The sequence below is a fragment of the Falco biarmicus genome, chromosome 6 (assembly GCF_023638135.1).
Source record: "Falco biarmicus isolate bFalBia1 chromosome 6, bFalBia1.pri, whole genome shotgun sequence".
Classification (NCBI taxonomy): Eukaryota; Metazoa; Chordata; class Aves; order Falconiformes; family Falconidae; genus Falco; species Falco biarmicus.
This window is the reverse complement of record NC_079293.1, coordinates 12,299,042-12,321,663: the sequence shown is the minus strand read 5'-3', so window position 1 is coordinate 12,321,663 and position 22,622 is coordinate 12,299,042. Positions and strand designations below refer to the sequence as shown.

The 22,622-nt window shown below is 40.7% G+C and overlaps 1 protein-coding gene across 4 annotated transcripts; it reads right to left on the bottom strand.

Moving 5' to 3' along the window:
• Positions 1 to 506: 506 nt before the first annotated feature.
• On the bottom strand, positions 507 to 21,991 carry ASRGL1 (asparaginase and isoaspartyl peptidase 1). 4 transcript variants are annotated; one of them, XM_056342408.1, is made up of 7 exons: positions 21,971 to 21,991; positions 20,212 to 20,454; positions 16,496 to 16,638; positions 10,933 to 11,087; positions 6,619 to 6,737; positions 4,596 to 4,706; positions 507 to 1,928 (listed from the first exon to the last, which is right to left on the bottom strand). In XM_056342408.1, the coding sequence occupies exons 2-7, from the start codon at positions 20,396 to 20,398 to the stop codon at positions 1,693 to 1,695; spliced, it is 951 nt and encodes a 316-aa protein (XP_056198383.1). In that variant the 5' UTR covers positions 20,399 to 20,454; positions 21,971 to 21,991; the 3' UTR covers positions 507 to 1,692. The 4 variants fall into 4 exon arrangements, with proteins under 4 accessions (XP_056198383.1, XP_056198379.1, XP_056198381.1 ...); XM_056342404.1 differs by lacking the exon at positions 21,971 to 21,991 and adding an exon at positions 21,733 to 21,927; XM_056342406.1 differs by lacking the exon at positions 21,971 to 21,991 and adding an exon at positions 21,340 to 21,583.
• Between the last annotated feature and the right edge of the window lie 631 nt (positions 21,992 to 22,622).

Genomic DNA, 22,622 nt, shown 5'->3' with positions numbered 1-22,622 from the left:
ACAGGTGACATGATCAAAGCAGATCCTTGACCGCAAAAATCTCATAGCCTTGATATTCTGGAAATGAAGCTAAGACAATACCGCTTTCCCTGCCCCCCCCCCCCCCACCCCCCACCCCTTCCCCATCCCAAGAACAGCCTGGCCCTGTAAGACTGGTATCTCATGCACAGAAAGGGAAATTAATTAATTCTTACTCAGAAGAAGACCACGTCTCTCTACAGATCAGTGCATCTTACATACTGTTACTGTTCCATGAACTTTTGATGATCAGATAGTAGCCATTTTCTACATGATCTCCTGTGGAACAAAGTACACAGTTATCCTCTGCATGAGCCGTCTACTCCTGAACCGTTGCTGCCCACACCCCGTCAGCTGCAATGTCTTAATAAACCATGGATCAAACTAGAGAGCAGGTTAGACAGCTTTGACAACCTCACCGCTCTGTATGAGCCAAGTCAGCAACATGGCTTATTGTAGTTGAGACACAGGTATGGTTCGTTTCAAACTATGATTTAAGATTTTTGCTGTTTATTTGTGTTATCTTGTAAAGGGAACATTATGATGACAGGCAATTGTAACATACAAATCTGTCCACAGAGGAAACCTAGTGACCAGCTAAAATCCATAAAATTATCACACATGTTTAGCCCCAAAAGTTATGTAGTCAAGTCAGAAAAAAGGAAAAAGAAATTTTGCTTTCTTTTAAAAATACGAAATCTTAATGAAGAAACTGTATTAGAGGTAATGCAGAACAGCAATTATTTTTTAACAAGAAAACCTCTCCAGAAAATGATTGACTTCACACAAGAAGCTTGTTAAGGGGCAGTTTTGTTTTAGTATAGCTTGCTTTTATCACTTGATTGTAGATAATTATTTTTTCCAGTTAATCATCATCTGTCTCACGTTTAGACTTAAAAGGCGCTTATCACCTTTGTATTTGAGTAGCAAAAATTGCTGGTTTATTTATATTTATTGAAATCATGACCTTCTTTATTATTACCCTAGATATCAAGTCAGTAATATCTTTGCTGTTCACTATTGTAGCCTACTTCTTTGCGACCTGTTTTTTAATTGTAAGTCTCACGTCAATGAATGGAATAAAAAGAACTCCTTTGAAAGCATCACGTTTCCCATCTCTGGAGACAAGTTATTTTCTTTACTTCATTACTATTTCCCCTGACGGTTATCTCAAGCCTGTGACAGTGATGTAGCCTTAACTCTTCACTGCCGCTCGGTGGTATTTCACTGACAGTTAGCACTCATTATCATGGGTGACCGCTCAGAAGACTCTGGAGGGTGATGCAATTTTCAAAATTCAGTTTTTAGTTAATAGGTATTTATGTCTCAAATCATCCTGGCAGCAGTCTCTGAGAATGGGCACAGAAAGGAGTTCATCTAATACTGAAACTCAGGCTCCCTTTAATGTAGGACAAAGGCGTGCTAACCAAGAAACCTACTGACCATTCTCTTTCTTATCTAGAAAGAGAAGCTCTCCTGACTTCCTGAAGGTCTTAAACACTATACATGTATCCATGACCACTGGAGATCTATGTCCATATTTCATTTTGACTGTAAATGTGGCAATGCCTGTGAACCAATCAAAAGTAGATTTTTCAGAAAGATGAAATCAACTGTCACTGTCCTTCAGCAAAAACTGGAGATCACTTTTCCTCAGTTGATGTTTCTTCATTCTCAGAATCCCTCACTTTCAGACGTAAGTGCTTCGTCAACAGATTTTGTATGCCTCTCTCCAGCATAAATCCCGTAATGCAGCTGGTCATCCTTTACAGTAGCCCAGGACATCTGCTTAGTGGAGAACCTTGCTGCCCACTCTCCTGAACTGTTAACAACAATGACACCTCCTAGTCCCCCAACTCGCATCTTCATGTAGTCTAATGCAGTGTCAGCAGCCATCTCTGGTGACATTCCTGAAAAGAAGAACAAGATAACTTCATGGTACCTGTCTTGAAATAAGTTTTAAAACTCCCTTCAAGTTTCACCCTTCCCCACGGAGCCAGCCAAATCTAATTCCTCCTTCAACTAAACTAGCAAGAAACTTCCAGCGTAGCAAAGGAACTGTTTACAGGAAGGCTCTGGACAGTTGCTAGTAGTTGCTATGATATGGTGCTGCTACAAAGACAGGATTTAAATAGATTTAGATTGTAATTCAGTTTCAGTGTTTGATATAGACTAACTCATCAACCCTATGCTAAAGGCACAACATTTCTCATGCCATCATTTCAAGTGAAAAATGCCAACCTGCAAGATTCCATCAAAGGTTTATCGGAAGGCAGGTCTAAAGCATTTACAATTTGAAAAAAAACCAACACAAAACCCCACATGAAAACAATCAAAAATCTCAGTCATCTTCTACGTTCCAAATCCAGTGGCTGCAGTGGAGCTCAAAGCACGTACTTCACATTGTCATAATTTATCAAAAGCAGACAGTGGCATTACCCTTCCTGAAACTTTTGAAACTATCAGGCAAGATGAGGACTCAACATACTAGACATCAGAGAACCGACCAGCAAAGCAACCTGATCTTTTCATTACACTTAATCTGTATTAAAGGAATATTTTCTAAATAAATCAAAGTTAATGCGTACATCATACACACATGCCTGTAATAGCTGCAGAATGTTTGTTCACTACAAGTAGGAATATATATTCAGGAATGCAGTGGGCTCAGCCTAATTGTTCTAAGACATATACCATTGGTAACATCATGCAGCTTAGGTGGCAGAACAAAAACTGACCTTCATGCCTTCATTGCCTCCCTGCAAATTTTTAGTTAAAACCAAACAAAACCAGCAGAGTCAGAGTTATTCACAGCACTGGTGACTGACAGGATAAAGCTCCTTTCTCTGACGTTACGGGTGACACTGTGACTATTCAAGTCAGTGGCACTAACTTCAAAGGGTCAGTATTTCACTGTTTGATTTTTCATCAAGACAACAGCTGCCACCATAAGACAGAGATTCCAACAGCTGTTAAGACTGGCAAAGCAATTCACTCCTGAAATATGACAGTAAATTTTGCAGCATTGGTCCAAAAGAAGATATTTACTATGTGAATTACTGAAGAGCTAAACAGCATTATGAAAGAGCTCTATAGCCGTTCTTAAATACGCAACTGTTCAAAGACTCAAAAAGTTGTTATAACTTGAGGGTTTGTTTTCAGCGCCTTCATGGAAACATGGGGTGGGGGTGGAAGTCTATTGCTGACGCATTTTCCTGGCATCTGAGTTATACTTCTGGGTAGGATGAATGAAGGTAGAGCAAGCACAGGCAGGGTGAACAAGTGCAAACCAATTAAACATGCATACACGTTCATTTTCTTTTTTCTTTTTCTCTTTTTTTTTATTAAAAAAACCCACTTTTTGAGACTCATTTGCCTTTCATGCTCATTTATGACAAGCCAGATAACAGTTATCAATGCATCAGTTTTGCAATGCAGTTAACTTCAAGCCAGAGAAGAAACTGGCTTACACAGTTTAGACTAAATAGAGCTTAGAAGGCTATTCACAAATTTAATAGCTAGGGACATAATATACAGAGTAAGGGGGGATCATAATGTCTTAGAGCTTTGGGGAATAATCTGTAGGTTGTATTTTATGCGGAAACTATCACATTAGCCAAGAGATTTACGGAGAAATGCACCCATTATATGCCAACAGCTCTGTAAAGCACAACAAAAGTATTCTCAGCTGTTACTTGTCTCTCTACTTACTGCCCCTCCAGTGAAAATGTAAATTGAAAGTTTTCCAACTATTTCCAGTTCAGTTGATCTCAAAGCAAGTTACTGTACTGTCCAAAAGCTATGGCTTTCTAAAAATAATGGTGATACGTATATTAATGGTTCTTCAACTGCATGCAATACAAGTGTGTGTCTGGCTATGTTTACAGGCTGTAATATAATCAAGGGTTTAGATGACAAACTAACTCATGAAGATAAAGCTCCAAAGGGTCATCCCACAGTCAGATTATATTACAGTCACATAAGACATACTGTGTCAGCTGTTTATCACATACTCACCCAGTCAATTTAGTATATTTTCCAAAACAAAATGAAAATTTAAATCACACTTAAAACATCTTTAAAGCATTTCTGTTGCTATAATCAGAGTTGTTAAAATAAAGACCTTTACAGTTTATTAGAAAGGTGATACCCTATGCTTTCTCATTTGAGCTCTGATTATCTGTCTCTAGCCCTTCCCTATTGCTTCCCTAAATATATCTTGCTTTTACTTGTTTTCTATTTCTTTGTTCACAAAATTTTAGTTCAAAATTGGGAAAAAATTATTAAAGAAAACTTCAGTTAAATTAGACAAGAATGTCTTTCAATGTACGTTGATCTAAAGCATGATTAAGCATCAAACAGCATAGGTATTTCTGTCCACTATTTTTTAAGGCTATTTTAACTTTATTAATACTTCAGTGCTTTGTTTTGTTTTAAAGAGAGGTGATTCATCCACATACCCCTGGGAGCAACTCTTCTGACAACTGCTCTAGGATAATAGTACATAAACTGAAACCCATCATTAGGCAACGTTTCCTATCCTCATTATTTCAGCTTACAGGAAGTTTGGAATTTACCTTGCTCCATGTGATAGAGGATCAGTCGGGCTAAGACCACTTTCATAATGCTCTCCCCATGTCCTGTGGTCGAAGTGGCACCAGAACGGTTATCAGCATAACCTCCACTTCCTTTTCCGAGGGGCAAAAAGAAAAAAACAACCAAAAGGCAATAATCTGTAATACAATTTACAAGCTTTGTATTGTTTAAAATAGGTACCAAACATTTCTTCCTAAAGTTTTGGCAGTTCTGTGCACTTCTGGGAGCGAAGTGTCAGTAACAAACTTTTTTCTCCTTTCTGCCTCAGTTTCAAAAGTAAAATATATGAAAGAGATCAACAACAGCTGGATGAAATCAGTTGCCAAGTTGAGAGAGCCAGAAGACTAGTGATCTGCTTGTGGTACAAGAAGCAGAAGCAGGCCAACAATTCACAGGGATGGGCAAAAATATTTTCCAGAACAGCAAGGGACGGCATACTGAGGATCAGCAACATAGTGATGGGATGCAGAATGCCAGGTCACACAACATTATGAACTGAGAAGATAGGAAAGATGATGTTATGAGGACATTAGTCAATTAAGCAAAGTACGAGGGCAACTTATCTACAAGAGCAAAAGCAGGTAAGAGATTTGAAGAGCCTGGGCTCTAGTGAAACATTACTATGCGCCCCTGCAGAATCCTGTAAGTCCTCACCACAAGCAGAGTGTTTCTACTCTTGAACTCCCACCCCCACCTTTATTTTTTCCTCCCATCCTTTTTTTTTGCAGGCGCATTCCACACCCTGTTCTCCACCAAGCTTCCTCTTGCTCAACACCCATGTTTCTAGCACATCACCTAAGAAAAATATTTCCCAGGAGCTAGGAAGGAGCATACCACAGCATTGTAAACAAGGTACTGGAGGAGGGGAAAAATGCACAGAAGAGCAATGAAAGTTTCTTCCCTTCTGTACTTCCCTGATCAGATCAGACTCTTTCAATGGACCCTGATTTACACAGGGAAAAACACTGCCACGATCTGTCTGTAAAGGTCCCCTTTCAATAGGCTATAATATTTAAAAGGACAGCTAGCATTTCTGTATCCAATCCCGCAGATGTTTAGTAAGAGCAAAAGCTGCAAGCAAAACGCGCAACAGTGCTCGGTTTCACTTGTCCTGCACAGACCTGCGTCCCGTACCACAGGAGCCCTGAACATGACTTACATAAAAGAAGGGTATTTGCAGTCAGAAGGCTGCAGTCAGAAATGAAGCTGAAAACCACAGTCAGAATGCAGAGGGTACCAAAGTATTAGCAACTTAGGGTGCAAGACCAAGTTAGTATTAGTTTTATGATAATCATATACTGCCAACAGCAGTGCTATTTGATTTTGGAACATGTTTTACTAAAAGTAATTATTTTCTAAACCCCAATTGAATGGTAGAACCCTGAAGCAATCAAATGGCAAGTTTGTCCCATGAGAGGAAGAAGTCTGGGGAAAGGATTTCAAGGGTCTCTTTATACTTGGATAAGAGATCTCTTAAAACATTTCCTTTATTCCAACTGCATCTATTAGGCTCTCATGCAGTCTTGTCAGGGCTCTCTAAGAACAGGATTTTACTCAAAATTACCAGTCATTTTCCAATTCTGGCTCACTGATATAACAAACAGTAATTACACCTACTTCCTTAAGTATCAAGCAAACAGCATCTTAGTATGGAACAGGCTACATTTTTTAACTTAGCTGTAATCATGGATGTACAAAAGCAGAGATTCATCACAAAGAACAGAAAGGAAACAGAAAAAAAAAAAAGTCAGCATTCAGGAAAGGACAGAAAAAAAGAAATTCCCATCCCCATTTTCCAGACAGAAAAGTGCTGGATGATGATAATGACAGCACCATACCTCTACTCCCAATCCTTACTGGCAATCTCCATGTTGTGTTAAGGAGCTTGAGCTTTGATACACTTGAATGTTAGACCTCCATTTCAGCTGTACTGGAATGTGTAGTATTTTTTTTTTTTTTCTTTAAATGAGATACCTCCAAAAAATGAGAAGCAAGACCCTGTACCTATACATGCTGTGTCACCAACACGGCCAATCAGCTTATTAGAGAGTCCTCCAGTGGATGTTGCACAAGCTACATTTCCTTCACTGTCTACAGCAACGGCTCCAACTGTTCCAAGGTCTCTGCCAAGAAAAACAGTTCACAAAATTAGGTAGAATTAAAGCGTACCTGTCAAAGCATGTTGCATTTATTCTCCAGATAGCCTTAAAAAAAAAAGATTACTGCAAAAACATTGCTGCTCATCATAAAACTACTTTTAACATGCTTCTCATTACAAAAGTAACAAGCAATATGCAACAATTCTCATAGCTTTATATTTTAATAGAATAGAAAACACTCAATTATTTTTTTTATTCCCCCCCCCCCATGACTTGTTTACCTTCATAGCACTGAAACTTTGACTTGGGGAGGAAAAACCCAGCAAAGCAAAAGCACACAGGGCAGAAATATTTCTAGCCATCACAATTCTGGAGTAGTTTTTTTGGCTGTGACACACCTGACACAACTTTCCCCTAAACAGAACTCAAAGATGCAAGAATTGTCTCCACTGTCTTAACAGGAGGTTAACCGGAATTCTTAATGACAATGCACATAAACAAGCAAATACAAAAAGGACAGTAATGTTGTGTATGCACTGAATCATTTCCTTCCTGTTCCTCCTCTTTCCTCTTCCTTATTCCCCTAAATGTTTGAATGCTACACACACAACAACAGAAAGTTATTTATATGCCTTTCAACTAGTATTGTTCACAACACATCATTAATACATATTTTCATCTTTGTACTCTGCAGCTATGCGATCTTGAGATTTAAATCACTTGGCCAGTTGAATCTGTTGAAACCACACATCAGCTTAAAAATCTTCATGCGCTGAAGAATACAGAGGTCTCAACTACTGCTTTATTTTTTCAGCACAGCAAAGTCATATATAATAGGCTGCTTAAAATATACATGTGTATTCATACCCAGAGAAAAAAAAAGGCTGTTGTAACTTACTGTAATAGTTGCTGCACTGAGAAGCAACACATTACTGACAAGCAACAGTTTAGAGTGTCCACATATTCTGATCTTGGCAGTTCATGTAGAAACATGAAACAGTATCTGGCTAGAAGAGGCATACCAAAAAAATCTACATCCCTCCACAGAGGAAAAGAATTTTTGACAAACCTTCAAGGAACTGCCCAACAGGTGGCTGGAACAGGAATACCTTTGGAAGTTGCCTGGGCACTGATGAGGGTCTCTCTATAGCCCCACAAAAATCTAAGCTAATTAAGTCAGACAGCCTTTGTGTACCCTGAAACCCACAGCCAACTTCTCAGAGAACCAACTTCCTGTTCCCTCCTGCTTATGTAAAATATCAGACTGTCAGTCCCTACACTTCATTCACAGCAATTCAAAGTTGACTGATGAATCACAGGCCTTACAAACTGCTCTGACATTTATGTGGAGACGGACCTCATCTCAAACTGATATGACAGTGCAGATGGGCTTCCCACCCATCCATCTGTTACAAATGGTTCGCTGAAAAGAATATTAGTAAATTCAGTACTCCTTTGCAGACTTATGTGGCACCCTTCAACCAACTAAAGTTAGATCCTCCTGAGAAATTAAGAAAGGTCCATCCACATGTACATTTTCCTAGGTATGTATCTACCTTAAGCAACTGTGAGAATAATGAAAGTACACAGATCACATACGCAGCAGCTACCTGTTTTGGTGCAAGAGCTCAACTGGCAATAAATAACAAAGTGAATGTGTCTGACATACCTTATCTGCGGTGGAGCAAACGGACAACTACACTCTATTTCCTACTGTCCCTTTAAACTTCTTTATTGCTTCAGCGACACGTTTCCTTTGTTCAACTTCAGAACAAAGGCAAAGAAGATACAAACAACCTGTTGCATAGCTAGGTGACCCAGAAACATTACTAAGGCAGGCAAAACTGTCCAAGTAGAGATAACATATTACAATCACCTCTCTGTTGTTAGTCAGTGACAGCAGCAAGAACCTCAATGAGTACCTGTAGTATACCAAGGATGCTACTAGTAGTAATGATTTTGTTCAATCAAGACTTATTCTTATGTACTGCATACACTGTGATACAGAATGGATGTGGGATTTGTTCATTCCATTTTGTCTCTTTCATTATCCAGTACTCATGAAGCTACTTACAGTTATTCTATCCCCATTCAACTAATGAGGCATCTGCTATTTTGTCTCTTAGCCCTACATCAGTAGTAGGAGTTTCTGTCAATTGCTGTCAGGGTCCTCATTAATTCATACCTCCTCGAGTTACGCTTGCACTGTGATTCACAGGGGGGCTAGTAGCCCCTCTGCTGCCTTTCTCTGGTGTTCTCAGGAAATCTCCAGCAATTCTTGACAAAGGTATGGTCAGAATCTTTGGAGTGAGACACTGAAGATTAAACAAACCACATCTTACTTCTCAGCAAAAGGCATACAAGATGCCATGTTGTACATGCAATGGCATCATAAGCTTTTAGCATAAACGAATGCAGGCTTCTAACCAGCAGGAGTGAAAGGTCTCTCTTGTGGAGACACAAAGCTTCGCTCAGAAAGCTGGAAACCCCCAAGGTTTCCAACACTGTTAGGACCAGAGGACTGGAAGTAAATTACACACCAACCTTCCAATTCCCAGTATGATCTGGTATTATGTTGCCAGTGACTAATACTCCTTTGCCTTCTGTCTGTCTGCCTCAGGCAAGTTTCTGCATAATCACTGCAGACATAACATGGAAAAAGAACATTCCACATGTGATACAGGAACAAATGGGCTTGCATAAAAAAAAAAAAAAAGACCTGTTTTCAGCTTTGTGAAGTCGTGCTGATGTTTTGGGCACTGGCTGTCAGAAAAGGAATAGTGTGGCTAAGAAAACAAGAAGTCTTGAGTCCTCCAGAAACACACAAGCCTTCTATTATGAGATATTCCAGAACAAGACAATGCTGAAACTGAAGATGCCTAACACTGTTGTAAAGGAAAAAAATATATCATTAATCTGTTAGAAAGAAGGAATGGAGACTCAGATGCCATGCCATTCCAACTTACATAGTCAGGAGACCAACTGGCAGTAGGAGCTACGCCATCCTCAAAATTCTTCAGAATTAATTATAATACCACACAGTCCTTGGACAGACCAGAGAACAAAAGAAAACTTCTGTTGGATATAAGATGAACTACAATTGAGACTTTATGGTCAAGGAACAACTTCACTTTGTTTACAAGACCATATTTACACTTGCCTCATGAATTTGTTTTTCCCTCTAGCAATTTACTGAAAGTAACATATAGCTTGTAGTTTATAGCCTCATTTCATGGACTTTAATTAACGTGCCCACAGAAGAAACTTCCTCCTTCTGATCTACAATTCCTTCAGCTCTGCTTCTCCTGTTACTACTTTTCACTGAACAGAGAAACAACATATAATAAAGCACTTATGTAATGTAATACAGTGTTTTCCTAAGTCACAACCATTGACATACAAATGGTAGCTCAAAACAATTTAGTATTTATGCCTACCTCACAGGCATAAAAAACATTTCTGACATCTGATGATTTTAATTCCTTTCTTATCCACCTCATCTACTTCTCTCTATGAGACTTGCTTATTTTTCCAGTGACTTCCATTTTGCTGTTATGCAATACCATCCAGTAGCATCTCTTTTCACACCCACCACCACACTGAAATTCTTCATCAATTTTTTCATTCCTATCTACAATAACCAACAGACACAGTCAACGCAGAAAGACTTATGGTCAAAATCTGATGTTTAACTACCTAATCCAGTTTAAAGACAAACCTGATCATCTACCTAACCAAGATCAACTTTTTTTTTTTTTTCATGGACTTGTTTAAAAACGTGAACTGGAGATTTTTTACAATCACAGTTCTTCCATGGAAAAGAACTAAGCGATACCTGCTGTTTGTAAAAGCTGCTCTATGTACTTCTATAACCAGTAATTTCAAGACCAATAACAAGTCCTAGCTTTGGGCTCCATTAAAGCCACAAAACCTATACTATGGCAAAGTGACTGACAATCTTCTTAAGCATCAACATGTTTGTTGAAGTTTGTTCCAGTCACCTACACTTAAGCAAATTCACTGAAAGCTTCATTTTTTCATTACTTTCACTGAGGACATACTGTGAAGACTGTATCAGACCATCTTTGGTTTGTTTGTTTGGTTGTTTTTTTCCTGTGGTTTTGTTTTTGTTGTTGCTTTGTGTGTTTGTTTTTTTAACTGACAGCACAAATTAAATTACCTGAATTTAAAAAGAAAAAATATTTCACAAAAATCCTACTTCTGAAACTCTTCAGGGTTGGAATCTGGCTCAAGGTTCTTCTTCCATCTATCCCGGGATCTCTCAGTTATGAGTTTCTCCCCTGGAGTCTCAGGAATACCCATGGCCTGAGCAAACAGGTGTGCACCATGGTCAGTCAGGAGCATGTGCTTCGTCTGCAGAAGACAGACAAGAGATTCATTGACAGTTCTTGTTTTGCCTTCTACTGAGCAGCTTTGTATAATCACTTTTTTATTTTTAGAAGTATCCACACAGAGAAAATTCCAAATTTTGTTCTATTTCTAAACTTTCTAGATTTTTATGCCTATACCCTCTTCCACTAGTTGAAAAATTTTTCAGCTGTCCAAAACACAGATACAAATTTCATCATTAGTAGAAAAGAACTGCATTTATCTATTTAATGCTTATTATAACAGGGGAAGAAAAACTGGTATATTTCCTCTTTTGCTAGATTACATGCAACTTCTTTGTACTGTTTCTAGTCAATCATCAAATCACAACTGTTTTGTCCAGCTAACTGAAAGATCTACAAGGATTTTACTCACAAGGAAAGAATGGTAAATAAATTCCTGTTCTATTTGAGTCTTACACCTTGTAAAAAAAAAAAAAAAAGCTGAATATCATATGCTAAGGTGTTTCTTAACATCAGCTGAACCATTTTATTTTAAATATTTCTTTCAGCTAGCTGGTACTCTTACAGACCCAGATGTTTAAATTTAAGAACAGAATACTGTTCTAACAGGTTTGACTAAAAAATGTTTGCCCTCGTCTAACAACATTTGCAGAAGCTCTATTTTGATTCCTTTATTTAGCAAAACACTTAGATCAGATTTTAAGTCAACAACCTTAGTTAAATCCATGCTGCAAAGCCTGTACAGCTTGGTTAATTCATATTTTAGCAAAAATTGCCAAATAAATTTGTTTCATTAATCCTTATACTTTATTAGGAGCTCTAAAATCTCATTTTTCTTTTTTAAAATATCTATCTAAAAACAAGCATCAACTTCTTGGACCACTACACAGCTGTTAATTGCTTATCAGGGGACAGGAAGGATTTAGAGGAACGGTGGTCTGAGTATACAGTATTGGAGTAATTTCAGAGCACAGAACTTAACTTCAAACAAGCTTTTAAGTCCATGCACCAGCACAGCACACAGATACCACCTAAGGTCCAAAAAGTAGAACCACATGATGCTAGAGGCAGCAGGCCTGTAGAGCCTTGCACAGCACTGAAGTGACACATACTCTGCTACTCTCTGTGTTAGGCCAGAGGCTGGGCATTTCTGTGCCATGCTGCATTCCACAGGACACTTACAGTCTCAAAGCTTCGAACTTTCAAGATGTGGCAGCCCATCAACTTCTGTTGATTTCTAAAGCAACAACAAGGTATCACTACCATGACCAACCCATAGCACTGCATTGTTTTAAAGGATTCCAGTCGAACACCTTCCCAAGCCACAGACACCATTCTCTGCTTAAGCCTATTACGGCCTCTGCACTAACCCCTTCAGATAGTTACCGAAGCAGGAACTGTGACTAGCCTTTAGAAACATTCCTGATGTTGTGGCCCTAACATCAAACCTTTTTGAAAACTAAATGCCTTTTTATCAACAAATTAAGTCCTCAATTCACAAGGGCATTGCTTTAGGTTACAAGAATAAGGGTACAAGGAAGAAGTCCTTTGTATATGTGGAACAGCGGGCAACAGGCTTACATGCCGAGTGATGTTACCAGACGATAAAAAACCCGCATTCCTAACAAAGCTGGTGTTCTTCGACTTGGAAGCCAACTTCTTTGTGCTACACTGCCCCCCTCTGCCGCTGCCACTAAACCACCAGAAGCACAGCATCCAACAATTCAAACTGGTTTGGGGCAGGGGGGTAGGTGGGTGCGGGGGGTGGGTGTTGGTGGGCTTTTTTGTGTGTGGGCTTTTTGGGGGGGTTTGTTGCGGTTGTTGTTAGGAAATACATCGAACTTTTCTTTTGACGTTATCTGTATCAGAAGGTTATGTGCTCCATCACTTGCTTTTCTTCAGCAATTAAGACTCTATCCTTTAAATAAGTTTAAAATAAAAAATGAAGTTTTATTGTAGAAATGGAAGTTATTTCTTAAAACCTTTTCAAAGGTTTCTCTGCCATATGCAGATTCTGATAATATACCCACCTTCCTGAGCTGCATAAACAAATCCTTGCATATAGAGGAATAAGCTTCTAAAATAGGGTGGGGTTTTTTTGCAGTCCACTCTGAAACAAAGGTATTTCAAGGATAATTTGTTATTTCTCTTAAAAATACCTTGTCAATCAGAAGAGCTGGGAGAACATTGCCAAATAACCCAAAAGCACATTTTGCTGTCTCATCCTTCTTCTACAGTTTCACGAATATGTTTGCTTAAAGTGCCTAATTTATCTGGGACACATTTATACAAACTAATCCAAAATGACAAATAAATTAAAAAAAGGGGGTAGGGTGGGGGTGTTCCAGAGATCTTGGTAACAAATAACAAATTTTGACAAGTTTAGTTAATTTTATGCGAAACAGGGCATCCCCCAAATTTCTGCAGCTGGCCTGAAATTCAGACCATCACTGTTTGTTATTTAACAATCCTGCCAGTGTGCAGAGCACAGAAAAAAATCTGTACCTTTGCCTTGAGAAGTCTATGTTCTAACCTAAATTCTCCTTTCTCTCAGGTAAAGGGCTGTATGATATAGTAGGGAAAAACATATACACAGTTCACATACACCAATGAATCAGTGCTCTAACGTTCGTGAGATGCACATCTAATGATGTGCTGGAGCTGAGGGGGATTACATGCCTCATCTAAAAAACACAAAACCAAAAAACCCCACAAAAAATCCCCCAACCATTTCGATGTATCATTTTATTTTTGTTCACTACAAACAGGAATATTCAACAGGACTTCAACTGCTTTCTCAAGGATTTGTTGAATTAGTTAACATGCTGAAAGCCTTCCATGTCTAGAGGCTGCCATGTTCAATGGCGTATCACAAATGGAAGTTATTCTGGTGCCCTCCTTTCTTCTACCCCATGAATTTGGGCAAGTTTGAGCGCGGTGAGAATATGACAGCACACAGGATGTGTGCAACAACCTAGAAGAGCTACTCTGGCCACCAGATGGAGCCCATATTGTTCCATAATAGTAATGGAAATAAACTACAAGCAGGTGGGGAGGGTTTTATTTGTTTGGTTTTGGGAGCTGTGTGTTTCAAAATTCCTTAAGGCAGTGAGGCATCTCAAAACCACGGGGAAATAAGCATCCTAACATGCTTAGGATCCCAAGAAAACTATAGTCTTATTACCCATGGGTTACAGAGTTAAAAACATTTTTAATTTTGCACAGTAAACCAAAAAAAAATGCTCTGAATGTACTGTGAAATAGCATGGGTTGGTGTCCCAAAATTCCTGCCCAAGATGAACAGGAGAGTAACATCAGTTGCCTACAGGAAAGCTGTAGAGGGACTTTTTACAAGGACATGTAGTGATAGGACAAGGGGGAATGGCTTTAAACTGAAAGAGGGTAGATTTAAATTAGATATTAGTAAGAAATTCTTCACTGTGAGGGTGGTGAGGCACTGGCACGGGTTGCCCAGAGCAGCTGTGGATGCCCCATCCCTGGGAGTGCTCAAGGCCAGGCTGGATGGGGCTTGGAGCAACCTGGTCTGGTGGGAGGTGTCCCTGCCCATGGCAGGGGGCTGGAACTAGATGATCTTTAGGGTGCCTCCTGACCCAAAGCATTCTACGATCAGTTGGTATTCCCATTTAAAATACTGGACAGAGAAGCAGCAGAAACTCACCTCAAGATATATCAAGTAATTGAGGCCAACATTTACATTTGAACTCTGTCCAAATTCAAAAACTTCTGTGTAGATGACAAACAGTAATATACTTTACCACAAAATTTCATAATTTAGGGCTACACAATTATACTTTGTCCTGCACAGTTTAACTTTTTGATTTCCTTTCAAATTTAGCCTAAATATTTTTGAACACCAGAAGCACCACACAATGACGAGAAAGACCTTGTAATAGACAGACAGACAGACAAAGGAGAGGTTTTTTGTTTTGCAGAGGGGTGGGTTTTTTTGTTTTAAAAAAACACTTTGGAAAGTTATGCTCTGAACAACCAACCGTGTTGTTTTGACTTTACTCTTGTGGACTTAAATGGGATTTTGTCATGGAGAAGACAACAAGAACAAAAAAAAAAAATAATAATCAGTGATTCTGGAATACGAACTGGGCATTAAAAGAAGTTATCTACACAAAAAAATAACAATAAAAAACCCCAGTAAACTAAACCTACAACAATTCCCCCAACATGCCAGAAGATGTCTTCACCCCAACCCTCCCACCTACATTCTCAAACTTTGAAAAATCTGGTCTTGTGAAGCTACAGGTATTTATTTGTTCTAGCTAAATGACAGGATAAAACCCATATGAAGGAACAAAAAGCTTATCCATCACAAGTTTTAAGATTGTCTTCTGGTAGACATACATTTCACTGAAGTATTTATATTAAATATCTCAGTGATATCACTTTAAAAGTGATAATTTAAAAGCAGAACTACCCTCCAGTTAAAGGCAAAAATAATTCTTATTTTCTTTGGAGGCTGTTGAGGACAAATTACATTTCAATCATCTTTATAGATCACCAAAAGCACTTTCATTTCCTCAGAAGTCACTTTGAAAGGTCAAAGAAACATAAATCCTCTTTGTTAATAAGTGTTTTTGCAAATATGAACCCTTTTCAACAATGGGGCAGCTACACTAGTGGGACAAAAAATGTACACTCCAAACACAGTGCAAACTTTTTGAATGGTAAAACAGATAAAACATATCACACAAATGACCTGAACCATACCAGTTGCACCATTTCTGAAAGACCAGAGTGGTCTGCTGTGGCAGATATTAGAGGGACTTAGTGCAGAAAGGTAGATCGATTTTCCTGCCCTGGTAAGTTTAACTCTCTTGGAAAAATCTGTCACCATCACACGGTGCTAAAGTTATCTTCCATGCATGGAAGACCACAGCTTTGCACTAAGGCTACCATCTGATCAGGGCACAAAGGAAAAGGCTACCTAGAACAATGTAAGACTGTGTTACATGGCCAAACATGTTATTAGGCCACTTAATTCGGCTCCATATAGTTGCAAAGTCAACAGTATACTGTCCAGCTTTAATCTTGCAAGATCAAGCAGAAGACACAGTGATAGAAAAAGCAAATGAACAAATAGCCCTCTAAAATCTTTTAACATCAGCAGTGCAGCTACAGGAGATTGACATGCATAGGTCAATTACTCCTTGAGCTTCCAATTACATGGCAGAACTTATTTATTAAAAATAGCATTCTAAGGAAACATATCTCTCAAAACCACTTGAAATAAAAGTTCTTCTTGGTCATGACCATAGTTTCCAAACACTACCATTCATTTCTCCCTTCTTTCCTGCTTTAAAGCACTACACAAAATTAATCATTGAGGTCTATCAGTATACCAGATGAAGTTCTAAGGGAAAAAATGCTTCACCCTGAAGTGCATACTCAGCATACCTTTTCCATGACAAGTCGAGCAAGTTTTATTGGGTTTGCTATGCATTTAACTGCAGATACTGCTCCAGAGTCTAAATTTTTTCCATCCATGATAATGGCATCCATTTCTACTTCACCTTTTTCATTTAGAACAGATCCACAGCCTAAAAACAAAAACACAAAAGAGCAAACAACAACAACAAAAAATAATCGGAGGAAGGGAAAAAGAAGAATGTCATTAAGAGCTAAACATCCAGTGATTCAGTTACTAGATCTCATCAAGCAAGCTTTCTCTTTCCCAGTTTGTTCTCTGACTTATTGAAAGTATCTCCGGAAGACTAACAAAACAGCAGAAACAATGCTGAGTATAACCACAAAATCCAACCGTTAACAGAGATCTCACAGGGTACAACATCTACTTTAAAACTTATTTTCGTAAGATTAAAACCACACTTCCAATCCCACCCAAATTGACATAATAGCTATGAAAGTTAAAACGACAATCATGAATAGAATACTTTATCCCTCAGATAACTTCAAGTACACATAGAACTATTTTATTCTTACAATCCTTCCAAAGGAGGACACAACATAGCCCAACAAAATAGTATAGTGCTTGATTCTATCAACAGATTAACATCACACAGTGCTCCAAGAAACTGCCAAAATTGATGGAGCAGAATAAAAGTGTGCACTCATTACTGTAACAAAAGCTTGAAATAAGAAGTTCTTCCTTACCAAATAAACACACTAGATGAAGGAATTAAAAAAAATAAAAATTAAGTAATAAAATGTTGGGTAGTTTCCTTCTATAATTATCAGTGCTATCACTAACCTAATTGAAAATTAATGACATACAAAATGAGACAATGCAAATAGGTTGTTTTTTTTAAAAAAAAATAAAGCCGCTAACTGTATCACAAGGGAATAATCTGTTGTAAGACATCAAGTGCACAAGCCTTGCTAATAAGGATGGAGAAGATTAAACCCAGAAAGAAGTAAAAATAACCAAAACAAAACATGGCAGACTTGCACAGTAGCTCAGGTAGAAAGACCTGCATTGTGCAGAACTAAAACATGGGGGTTTTTATTTCTGTTAAACCAACACTAAACCAGGTCAGAAACCACTGTTAGCAACTGTTGACATAAGACTTCCATACCAGTGTACTTCAGACCTGAATATATGAAGTTAAATTCCCTGTTACAGGAAGTATCAAAACCCTGTAATCCTCCTCCTGTAATCTCCAAAGCCCTTCCTGCCACACAGACACACCCCCAAAAAGTTATTTTTCATCCCTCTTGATCGCATAAATTATTCCAGAGTTCAGTCCTGCATCATACATGACATTATTATTTCTAGACTATACTGACTATAAAAAGTTTACAGGTAACTGCCTTATGCCACCTGTGTTAACACATTCTTCCAGCTTTTCATTTAACTGGTGTAAGAAGTCTTTTTTTTTTTTTTTTTTTTCTTAAATAAACCCTGCCATACTCTTTTAACTTCCTTTGACAAGGCTGGCTCTCTAGCCCATGATCATAACATTCCCATTGGAACTAGGGTAACCCCTTCTCAAGTATCAATGATCAGAATCATGGTTCCAGGGGAAGCTCTACCAGTCCCCTTCATCACTGCCTTAATAATATCCTATGTCTACTGGACATCTCTCATGGGATACATTTTAGGATTTCCTAGAATTTCCCGAGCAGAAAACCTGCTTCCTACAAAAGCCTCCTTTCACAGCTGGTGAAAAGAGACAGGTGCCCTCTTAAGAGCATCCCACTTGCCTTAGAGAGCTCTATAGCCACTCCTTCTCATACTGCTGACCGCCATCAGTCTGTACACCATGGCAAGCAAGACACTAAACTGAACTTCAGGTTATCTGAGGTAGGATGAATCCTTCCTTCTGTGGTTACAGGCTGCCTTTTCACCTGCCTTCCAGCACAACGGGTATGGACTACCTGCCTCCGAGACTGAAAAAGCAAGAAAGCTTGGCTCACTTGTGGAGCAAAGGGCAGGGGGAAAAAAACCAAAGAGACAACAGAAGACAGAAAATCTAAGAGACACAAATAACAACCATGTCTGACATTAGGCAAATCACAGTAGGGGTACTGAAAAGAATACTCTGATTTCCTCTATCTACAGATAGATAAATCTGTCCTCTGTCCTGCAAAGGCTGAGGAGGAAAGAGCATGAAAGGATCACTATAATGACAGTTCCTAGATCTGGAGCACTCATACCAAGCCAGTTAATACTGCTAGCCAAAGATATGCCATAAAGGAAATATAACCAAGGCTGCTTCCTTATCACAAGAGCAGAACTTGATGACTTCATTGTGCTGCACAACCACTAAAATGGTAGTTTTAGGCAAGAGTATAGCTTCTGACCCCCTCCACCAAGCCTACATTAAGATGCATCTCCACAGCATGGCTAAACCTCACTCAAAAAAGGACACGATTTAATCTTTAGGCCCATTCTTCCCATTCTTTATTGCTGCGTCTTAACAATGTCTGTGTTTTCCTAGAAAGTACTACAGTAAAACTGATGTATCTTTTACAAAGCTAAATACCACACAGCGAGTTTTAAACCGCCACTCCAATCAGGGCTCCCTCCTCATTTTTGCTAGCTACTGAGAGTAGCTGTATGTAATGAGATATGTGTATGTATCTAACTAGATATATCTGTAAGCGATTACCAGGCTACTTGCCATTTAGATCAGCATAGTCAAACCTGAACAAGGGTGTTAGGCTCAAGCCAAGTTAAGTAAAAGTTAAATGAGAGAATGCCACTCTGATGTTAATTATATAATAGTACACACCATACTGCTAAGTCTGCTTCATGATTTCAGCATGAATCCTCTAAGAAAACAAACAACCATGTTCAACCCAAGTCAGTAATAAAGCAACGAAAGTTCCAGGTGAAGTACAAGCTCCCCCCTGCTTTCAACTACAAGGTGAGAAGGAACAACAGAATCTCTGCAAACTAAGTGTGCACATAACTAATAGCTACATTATCTAAAACACTGAACACTAACAAGTCAGACTTTCCGTGGTCATTCCTGACATACCTTGGTGGGGGCAGGTAAATATTGTCACTGAAATTCATCAAGATAATAAAATTGAGGTCATACAAAGAGAAGAAAAATATTCTACTGTTGACATTAACTATAATCATTAGGAAATCCAGTTATGAACCCTTACTGTATAAATTCATGACTCATATACCATTACTGCATTAATCTGTAATGTTATTTACAAATGCACTAATTGCAAGCATTAAGAGAAATCCACCTAAAATCCCCAAGAACAGTATTCCTCTGGCAACAGGTACACATTAAGGCTTAAACATTGCTGCAAGCTGTATTCAAGGGCCTTAAACATGAACATTAACTAAGCATATATGCCAATAAAGAGTCCATGTCTTACAACTGAACATGTGGCACAGTAATGGGAGAAGATTTACAGAAGATATGGCACCACAAGAATGAAACGGCAGGTATAAAACACTGAAAAATGAGAAAAGAGTAACTCATCTACCTAAGTGTAGTCATCAGAAACCATAGTACATACTATGCTATTTTATTACAGAGAAATAAACTATTTTGTGACATCAGCATTTACCCCATGCAACGTGCAAAAATAAAAAAAAAAATGCAAGCCGGCATTTTTAGAGGCATGAAGGCAAAACACTTGAAAGAAATGATGATTCTAAACCTACTTCATTCTTGAATAATTACCTGCATTAAAATGAGGATCATCTTCCATTGATCGTACTGCCTCCTCAACAGCATCTAAGGCACTGCCTCCCTGTTTCAGGACGCCATAACCTCGCAGTGCAGCCCTGACAACACCGGCACGACTTCCCTCTTCTCGTTCTTTAAAAATCCGGCCAGCTCCACCATGCACCACAATGACAGGCTTCATCCTGCCAAATTCGTCCCAAGGCTTTCAGCTGTGCACACAGATTACTGGTAATTAGCCTGTTTTGGAAAGAAGAGTCTTTAGCATGTGATCCCTTCTACATGGAGAGGGACTTGCAGTTTAGTTAACAGATAACGCGCAGTCTGACTGCAACCATTTTACCTTTCAGGAAGCTCAGTACTCACGTGATGAAACTCCCAATTCAAGTCTGGACTGGAGGATGCCCCAGGCAACTTGATGCAACTTTGCAGCCAGCCAGGCTTTGAGTAGGGAGCTGGGCCTGGTGGCCTCTGAAGGCCCCTGAGTTACTCTACAGCCCGAGTTACTCAACAATCTGACGATTTAGTGTGATCCCTGTCCGGTATTCCAAGTTACACAGAGACGAGCACCTGAGTAACCCTTGATCCTGCTAACTGCGCTTCACGTTTGACAGACAGCCCCACTGTTTGAGTACAGCAATATAACCAGCAATAATAAAAAAAAAAAAAAAGCACCTGACCTGACCTGCATTAACAGCTTAACCAGCCCTTCTGCCTGGACTTCAAACCTCTGACCTCTTGCAAGATTTTGTACTTCACACAGGAGAACAAGGCATTCAAACCTGGCAGTCAACAGTCTGTTACTGTTTGCAGCCTCCCATGAGCAAAAGAACGTCGCCACACACCTGCGGCAGCGGCAAACGTGCTTCTGCTTCCAGAAAAAGGCAAAGGAGAAGGAGCCTCATCTCCCACCAAAATCTAGGGCACCCCACAGAGGAAACTCTCCATGTGAAAACAGCTTCTCAGGGCCAGATATTTTTGGAGGCTGTAAAGAACAAAATCCAACAGCCTTTCCCTCATCCCTCACACAAGCCCTTCAAGCAGCGACCCCCTGCAGCCCGGCCGCGGGCACCCTGTTGTCAGGAGCGGCGACCGCTCCCCGGGCAGGCGGCAGCGGGAACGCACCGGCGGCACCACCAGCCCGGGCCGTTCGGGCGTTGCGGCCTGCGGGGGGTAGAAACGTCTCCATTTTCACCGAGGATCCCGTAAGCGACGCCTTCCAAGTTTTTATGTCAATCGGTTGCAACGCTCTTCCCTCCGCAAGGGGCAAGGGAGAAGGGACCAGCAGGGGCTCTCCTCAACCGCGGATAACCCCTACCGGGGCACCGCGGCGGCTCCTCAGCTCGGGTCGGGCCTGGACCGCGCCCCGCCGGGCCGCCTGCCTGTCTGTCTTATCTGTCGGCCTGCCCGCCCGCCTGCCGGCCTGCCTGCCCGCCGGGCCGCCTGCTCCCGGCGCTCCCGCGCTCATTCAGCCTCGCCCGCCCTCACGGAGAGCGAGAGCGCGGACGCGGAGCCCACCTGCAGCGCCCCGTCCCCCACGACGGCCCGCGGCAGCCGAGCGCTGGGCGCGCTCCCGGGCGGGTACCGGCGGCAGCACCGAACGGCCCCAGCCGCAGGGGACGCGCAGCGCGGCGAGGGGCTGGCAGCCTTTTCCCCAGCGGCGCCGCTACGGGCAGCCGCCCTCAGCAGGCATGGCGCCACCCGCCCGCGCTGAGAGATGCCCACAGTTAAGATGGCGGACTCCGACCATTCCTACCTCGGCAGGGGGCCGGGCGCCGCGGCTTCGGGGCTGGCGGGGGCGGGCCGACGCCCGGCTGCTTGGCTGAGGGCGCCGCCGCGTCGTGCCCTGCGCGGCCGCTTGCCTCCCTCAGCCGCAGGCGGGCGGGAGGGAGTTGCCGGGCTGCTGCCACCGTGCTGTGGAGAGCAGTATCTGCGACGTGACACCACCTTGTCACCCACCACCACGCCATCTCCCCTCGCGTTTAAGTAGAAAAATGGCACCGACACCGCATGGCCTGTCCCGTGTGCCCACCCTTCCCCTCCTCTCACCGGGGCGGGAGGCTGCGGGGTGCCGGCCGGGGCGTGCGGCCGCGGGCAGCGGGGGCTGGGGGGGCCTGGCCCGCCCCGGGGGCACGGCCCCGCCGGGGGTGAGCTCGAGGTGGACACTTAGATCAATGCCAAACTGACAGTAACAGCAAGAAAACAAGCTTGCTGTTCATTAGTATTTTTTTAAATTGTAGGCTGCTGGTGGAACAAATGTTCACTATAAAAAGAGCTACAAAAAAACAACGTTCTTCCTGAACAGGAAAAATACTTGTAAAACAGAGCTCATTTTTTAAAAAAAAAAAATATTCAAAGTTTCTTACCATTGTAGTAAAAAATACCAACAAAAATTTCTCAAAACTTAC